The sequence below is a fragment of the Dendrobates tinctorius genome, unplaced genomic scaffold (genome assembly GCF_039654945.1).
Source record: "Dendrobates tinctorius isolate UK_male_01 unplaced genomic scaffold, ASM3965494v1 ptg000232l, whole genome shotgun sequence".
Classification (NCBI taxonomy): Eukaryota; Metazoa; Chordata; class Amphibia; order Anura; family Dendrobatidae; genus Dendrobates; species Dendrobates tinctorius.
The window spans coordinates 19,287,836-19,295,477 of NW_027361899.1; the positions used below are offsets into that span (position 1 = coordinate 19,287,836).

Sequence of the window (7,642 nt, forward strand, 5' to 3'; positions counted from 1 at the left end):
GGTTGAAAGATAGTAATTCGGAAAGCAAGTTATGCTCCATCCCGTCTTCAGAGTTACCGGTATTCGGACCCCTGTTAGACGAGATGCTAGAAAGGTCTTCTGGCAACATAAAAGGTTTCCCAGAGGAAGAGGCCGAAGAGACAACCTTCTTTTTGGAGGTCCCGTCTGTCCCAAAGACAAGAATTCAAAGAGAAAGTGAAAACGGGAAGTTGGAGCTACCCCAAGGGAGGTAAGGGTAGAGGCACCCAGTTTAGTTCAGGCCCACCAGAAAGACCTTGAGGCCAGGGTTGTAGGGGGGCAGTCTTCGATTTTTCTGGGGGGGGGGGGGGGGCAGGCCAGGCCAGGCCATGCCATGCCATCTCAGTGAATTAGTGGATTCTACATACTGTTGGGGAAGGCTACAGGATACAATTTACTCAGCCCTCTCCGGAAAAGTTTTGTCTAACCGTCCCCTAATCTCCAACCTCCCTAAAAATACTCTTATGGGGGACGTCAGGGATTTGATATCGACTGGAGCAGTCATTCCAGTACCCTATTCAGAAATCGTCCAGGTACACTGTTCAGTCTCTTCTCCATAAAAAAAACCCGTCAGGAAAGTATTGTACCTTTTTATAAATCTAAACCTTTTAAAACCCAGGAAAACATCAACTTCAAACTAGTTTCCAAGAAGATGAGATTCCTGATCGTAGTCACTTCAGCAAAGAAAGTTGGAGATCCAAGCCCTGTCAGTGAGGGATCCCCATCTTCATATTCTAGAGGATCGTGTAGTGCTTGCTTAATCTTGACCCAACTATTCTTCCGAAGGTGATATCCAGTGTAAACCTAAACCAGTGGATCATTCTACCTTCCTTTTCCCACAACCCAAGGAATGAAAGAGAAATTTTCATTCACTGGATGTAGGACGGTCGGTTCTACGTTACGTGAAAGCCAAGGAAGCTTGGAGACAAGACTCACCTCTTCGTTCAGTTCTCACGCAAGAAGACCTCAAAAGCGACATTATCCAGATGGATCACATTCACTATTTCCGTGGCATATGAATCAGAAGGGAGCACTCCACCAGAGGGCATTAAAGCACATCCAACGCAAGCAATCTCCACTTCTTGGGCTGACCGGGCAGGAGCCTCAGTGGACCAGACCTGTAGGGCCACAACCTGGTCTAGCATAAACACCTTCTGTAAATATTACAAGCTGGACATATCGGGCCAATAGTAAGCTTATGGAAGCAGTGTCCTTTAGGCAGTGGTCTTGCCCTAGAAGCCACGTATTTGGTATTTCTCCTGGTGGTGCTGTCATGAGGGACTTCCTGGAAAAGTAGAAATCACTCCTACTGGTAATTGTATTTCCAGGAGCCCACCATTATTTATATAGCACCATTGATTCCTTGGTGCTGTACATGAGAAGGGGTTACATACAAATTACAGATATCACTTACTGTAAACTTACAATGACAGACTGATACAGAGGGGAGAGGACGCTGCTCTTTTGGGCTTACATGCTACAGGATGGTTGGGAAGGAGACAGTAGGTTGGGGGGTTGCAGCAGCTCCAGTGTTGGTTGAGGTGATATCTCCGGTAGTGGTGAGGAGGCAGCTGGGTCGCTGTAGGCTTTATTGAAGAGGTGGGTTTTCAGGTTCCGTCTGAAGGATCCAAATGTGGTTGATAGTCGGACATGTTGGGGCAGGGAATTCCAGAGGATGGGGGCTATTCGGGAGAAGTCTTGGAAGCGGTTGGGTGAGGAATGAATAAGTGTGGAGGAGAGAAGGAGGTCTTGGGAGGACCGGAGATTACGTGCGGGAATGTATCGGGAGATTAGTTCAGGGACATATGGAGGAGACAGGTTATAGATGGCCTTGTAGGTCAGGTACACTGAGGGAATGGGAGCCAGTAAAGAGATTTGCGGAGGAGTAGCGAGGAGAGAGATGAATTAGTCGGGCAGCAGAGTTAAGCATGGACTGGAGAGATGTGAAGGTGTTAGCAGGGAGGCCACAGAAAAGGATGTTGCAGTAGTCTAATTGGGAGATGATGAGGGCGTGCACAAGCATTTTAGTAGATTGAGGGTTGAGGAAAGGACGGATTCTGGAAATATTTTTGAGCTGGAAGCGTCAGGAGGTAGAAAGAGCTTGGATGTGCGGTAAGGACAGGGCAGAGTCGAGGGTTACTCCGAGGCAGCCGACTTCCGGTGCTGGGGAAACGTGATGTCGTTAATTATTATTATTATTATTATTATTATTTATTGTTATAGCGCCATTTATTCCATGGCGCTTTACATGTGAGGGGGGTATACATAAAAACAAGTACAATAATCTTAAACAATACAAGTCATAACTGGTACAGGAGGAGAGAGGACCCTGCCCGCGAGGGCTCACAATCTTCAAGGGATGGGTGATAATACAGTAGGCGAGGGTAGAGCTGGTCGTGGTCGTGGTCGTTAATTGTGATAGATCAGGTAAGGAAGATCTGTGAGATGGAGGAAAGATGAGGAGTTCAGATTTGTCCACATTGAGCTTGAGGAAGTGAGAGGAGGATATGGCTGATAGACACTCCGGGATTCTGGGCAGCAGAGGGGTAGATCTGAGTGTCGCCAGCATAAAGATGGTACTAGAATCCATGGTACTTTGAGTTATCCCAGGCGAAGGGTATAAATTGAGAAGAGTAGGGGTCCTAGAACAGAGCCTTGGGGGACTCCAACAGAGAGAGGGTGGGATGAGGAGGTGGTGTGGGAGTGGTAGACGCTGAATGTGCGGTTGGAAAGGTATGAGATCCAGGATAGGGCGAGGTCTTTGATGCCAAAGGAGGAGAGGAACTGTAGTAGGAGGCAGTGGTCTACTGTGTCGAAAGCAGAGGACAGGTCTAGAAGCAGGAGTATAGAGTATTGTCCATTTGATTTGGCTGTAAGTAGGTCGTTAGTAATTTTGGTCAGGGCTGTCTCAGTGGAGTGATGGGGGCGGAAACCAGATTGTAGATTGTCAAAGAGCAAGTTAGACGATAGGTGGGAGGAAAGTTCAGCATGGACGTGCTGTTCCAGGAGTTTGGAAGCGAATGGGAGCAACGATATTGGGCGATAGCTGGACATAGCGGTTGGGTCGAGGGTTGGCTTTTTAAGGATAGTCGCGATTGTGGCATGTTTGAAAGCAGAAGGGAAGGTACCAGAAGTTAGTGATAGGTTGAAGACATGGGTTAGGGATGGGATAAGAATGGTGGTGAGGCTGGGGAGGAGGTGGGATGGAATGGGGTTTAGTGCACAAGTAGTGAGATGTGATTTGGAGATGAGACAATCTCCCCTTCAGTGATGTTGGACAGAGAGGTTAGGGGGGGTGTGGGCATTGTATACCAGACCAAAGGGGTTGTGGTGGTTGAACAATAAAAACTTGCCTTATTAGGATCTTATTTTTGATGTGGGTGGCAAAGTCCTCCGCAGAGATGAGGGAGGTTGGAGGGGACAGTGGTGGGCAGAGGAGGGAGTTAAGTTTTGAATAACTGTTTGTGGTTGTAAGATAGGGAATATACAAGGGTTGTGAAGTAGGCCTGCTTAGCAGAGGTAAGGGCAGATTTGAAAGCGCTCGTTGCCTGTTTGAATGCAGTGACATTATCTTGCATATGTTTTCTTCCAATGCAGAGGACAGGTCTAGAAGCAGGAGTATATTGTCCATTTGATTTGGCTGTAAGTAGGTCGTTAGTAATTTTGGTCAGGGCTGTCTCAGTGGAGTGATGGGGGCGGAAACCAGATTGTAGATTGTCAAAGAGCAAGTTAGACGATAGGTGGGAGGAAAGTTCAGCATGGACGTGCTGTTCCAGGAGTTTGGAAGCGAATGGGAGCAACGATATTGGGCGATAGCTGGACATAGCGGTAGGGTCGAGGGTTGGCTTTTTAAGGATAGGCGTGATTGTGACATGTTTAAAAGCAGAAGGGAAGGTACCAGACGTTGGCGATAGGCTGAAGAGGTGGGTTAGGGATGGGATAAGTGTGGTGGTGAGGTTGGGGATAAGGTGGGATGGGATGGGGTCAAGTGCACAGGTCGTGAGGTGCGATTTGGAGAGGAGACAATTAAGCTCCCCTTCAGTGATGTTGGAGAGGGAGGTTATGGAGTTTGGGCATTGGTCTGGTATACAAAGGGGTTGTGGTGGTTGAGTGATGAAGACTTGCCTTGTTTGGTCAATCTTATTTTTGAAGTGTGTGGCAAAGTCCTCGGCAGAGATGAGGGAGGTTGGAGGAGGCAGTGGTGGGCGGAGGAGAGAGTTGAAAGTTTTGAATAGCTGTTTGGGGTTGTAGGATAGGGAAGACACGAGGGTTGTGAAGTAGGCCTGTTTAGCAGAGGTGAGGGCAGATTTGAAAGCGAGTGTTGCCTGTTTGAATGCAGTGAAGTCATCTTGTGAATGTTTTCTTCCAACACCGCTCTGCAACCCTGGACACTTGCCAGAGCTTTTTAGTGCTGTTATTGTGCCAGGGTTGTCTGTTGGTACGTCGCATTCTGCCATGAACGAGAGGGGCGACCGTGTCAAGAGCTGATGCGAGAGTGGCATTGTAGAAAGCAGTGGCACTGTCTCTGTCTTGGAGTGAGGATATGGATGCCAGTGGTAGAATATTCAGAGAACGCATGGGTGTCTAGGTTGCAAGGTTTCTGCGGGGGTGCGCATGTTGCTGGACATGGGTGCCAGGAGAGGAGGACAGGGATGAGAAAGTGAGTAGATGGTGGTCAGAGGGAGAGGGAAGGTTGTGAAGTTAGATAGGAAGCAGAGACGGGTGAAGACCAGGTCTAGTGTATGTCTGTCTGTGTGGGTGGCTGCGGAGGACCACTGAGTAAGTCCAATGGATGAAGTAAGAGACAGGAATTTGGAGGCTGCTGACTGAAGCGTATCAGTGGGGATGTTGAAGTCACCCATGATGATAGTGGGGATGTCAGTTGAAAGAAAGTGAAGAAGCCAGGTAGAGAATTGGTCAATGAAGGCAGTGGTCGGGCCTGGAGGTCAGTATATGATGGCCCCTTGGAGGTTGGAGGGAGATGCGGACAGAGTGGACTTCAAAAGAGGGATTAGGGAGGGAAGAGGTGGGATTGGGTTAAAGGTGCAGTTGGAAGAAAGGAGAAGACCCACTCCTCCATCGTGTGTGTTGCCAGGGCGAGGAGTGTGGGTGAAGTGGAGGCTGCCGTACCAGGGGAGGCGGTGTCAGAGGGTGTCAGCCAGGTTTCTGTGAGGCCGAGAAAGGCAAGATTACGAGAAAGAGGTCATGAATCACATGAAGCTTATTGCAGATGGAGCGGGCATTCCAAAGTGCTCCAGAGAGAGGGAGCAGGGGGTTGGGTGTCAATGGCACGGGTTTTAAGTTGGAAAGATTGCTGTAGTTTTTATTAGATAGGGAGCAGTAGGAAGGGGTAGTAATGGGGGTTATGAGCTGTGGGGGTCCAGGATTAGGAGATATGTCACCAGTAGTGAGGAGAGTGGGCAGCTTGTTTTAGGTTTCATTAGGACAGATTTGAGATTGAGGAGCAGTTCAGCAGAGGAGGTTAGGTGGGGAGGAAATAGGGAATGGGAGATGGTTATTTGGTCAGAGGGTGCTGGGGTTTGGGAATAGCAAAGGAGAGTGAGGATTAAAGGAGCAAACACTGTGAGGGCATATGTAAACATGGTGAAGGAGTAGGAGGGTGAACAGAAAAGCTAGATACAAGTAATAAGAAGTGCTTACTCAGCAGACATACCCAAGAGACAGCTGTATAGTGTGGGGTCCTGACTCCTGCCGTTGTAATACCTGCATCTTCACGATACTTTTGCTGCAGTGATACTTATGCTGCAGGGAGACACGTGCCCCCTTAGGAGGCATCTGAATATATAGGACTGAGTAAAGGATCAGGTGAGAGGATTGCAGCACCCTTACATTCCCAACATTCTCAAATTCCTTGTACTTATGTGCAGTTAACATTTGTGTTAAAGAATTCAGTAATTTTAAGTTGCATCCATCCTGCAATATGGTGTAGGTAAAAACCCCATAATTACAAGTATAATTGTAACATGTCACAACATAGACTGAATCCCACAGTCAGCAAGTAGGATACATAGGCAGCTGCAAAGGAATCAGCACAACACAACGTTGGAGACAAATGGAGAGGGGTATTGAGGTGTAATACCTGGTGAGTAGCACCAGTAGGGGCTCACTGGGTCTGTTTGCCTATTGTCTTGTAGCCCATCCTGGCTATGTGCAGTTCCACAATTTTGTCCCTGGTGTCCTTAGACAGCTCTTTGGTCTTGGCCATGGTGAAGAGGTTGGAGTGTGATTGAGTGTGGCCAGGTGCCTTTTATACAGGTAATGAGGTCAAACAGTTGCAAATAATACAGGTAATGAGTGCAGAGTAGGAGGCTTCTTACAGAAAAACCAACAGGTCTGAGAGCCAGAATTCTTGCTGGTTAGTAGGTGATCAAATACAATGTAATTATTTTATTGCATGAAATATTTAGAAATCATACAAAGTGATCTTCTGTTTTTTAATTCTTAGATTTTGCTTCTCACAGGTTGTGTACCTACGATAAAAATTGCAAAATCGGCAGTGGATCAAAAAATTTTGTCCTACTGTGTGTGTATTGTTATGCTGCCTCATTTAGGCCTCCCACAGTACAATAGAGCCATCACCTGTCATTAAAACCATAACTGTATAATGAGATGACTCTGTCCCAGGCTATACGGCAAATCCTACAGGTGAGCTGCAGTCCTGAGGTGCGTGTGCGTGCTTAAATACACTTACACTGTACATACACATATAATGACCTCAGGAATACAGCTCACGTGTAGGATTTGCCGTATAGCCTGGGACAGATATGCCAGGAGTTCTGGAGATGAAATCTTGACTCTTTTTATTTTGTCTTTTCAGCATGATTTTGGCCCTAATAAACAACTGAGATCAATCGACACACAAATCACTCGACGACCTTCAAACGTGTGAGGAGCCAGAAAGAACAAGAAGGGTTAATGAGATATGGCACTCAATGAAGTGTGCAGTATTTTTTTTTTTTTTTATTTGAACTCCATAATCTTTTTTTTTTCTGTTTTTTTTTTTTTTTTTAAAAAAAGAAAATAATTTTCCCAAAGTTGAAAACTCCTTGTGGTTTTTTTTGTGGAATCTGTGACGAGTCCATTGGCCTCATGTATAAAAGTTAACTAAAAAAAAAAGTTTCTTGAAGTAGCCAATCACAATGCAGCTTTCATTAGTCTAGGACAGATGAAAGATGTGATCAGATTGGTTGGTTTGTTTGTGCCTCTACTTTTTTTTTTTTTTGTATAAATTGTGACGGCTTCTTGTACCTTCACTTCTTTCTGGCCATTTTTATTTGGAGCACTGAATTCCATGGCGCACCAGCATTCAGGGGGTTGAGGAGGTTGCACTGAAAAATGACCATCCCGGTCCCAGAGATGTTTACACGACTTTAGAACTGAATTTCTGACTCTCCCGTTGTTGCAAAAAATGACAAAACGTGGCAAGTTGGGAGTTGCAGTTTTGCAAGCGCCGAAGACCTGTAGGTTGACGATCGATGGAGTGGATGAAGCAATAGAACAATGCTGCACTTTGTAGAGAATAATTTTGGGGTTCTTAAGGTGATTTTGTATTGTTATGATTGGGGTCGTATTTGCTTTCCATTAAAGTTGACCTGTCCATGGG

The 7,642-nt window shown here is 46.4% G+C and overlaps 1 protein-coding gene across 1 annotated transcript in view; it reads left to right on the top strand.

Annotated features, from left to right (window-relative positions):
- The window catches only part of CNIH4 (cornichon family member 4), a 30,283-nt gene extending 22,641 nt beyond the window's left edge, over positions 1-7,642 (top strand). The window contains exon 5 of the mRNA XM_073556403.1: positions 6,857-7,642. Within this exon, the coding sequence (XP_073412504.1) occupies positions 6,857-6,884 (28 nt within the window). The 3' untranslated portion in view covers positions 6,885-7,642. The remainder of the gene's footprint in view (positions 1-6,856) is intronic.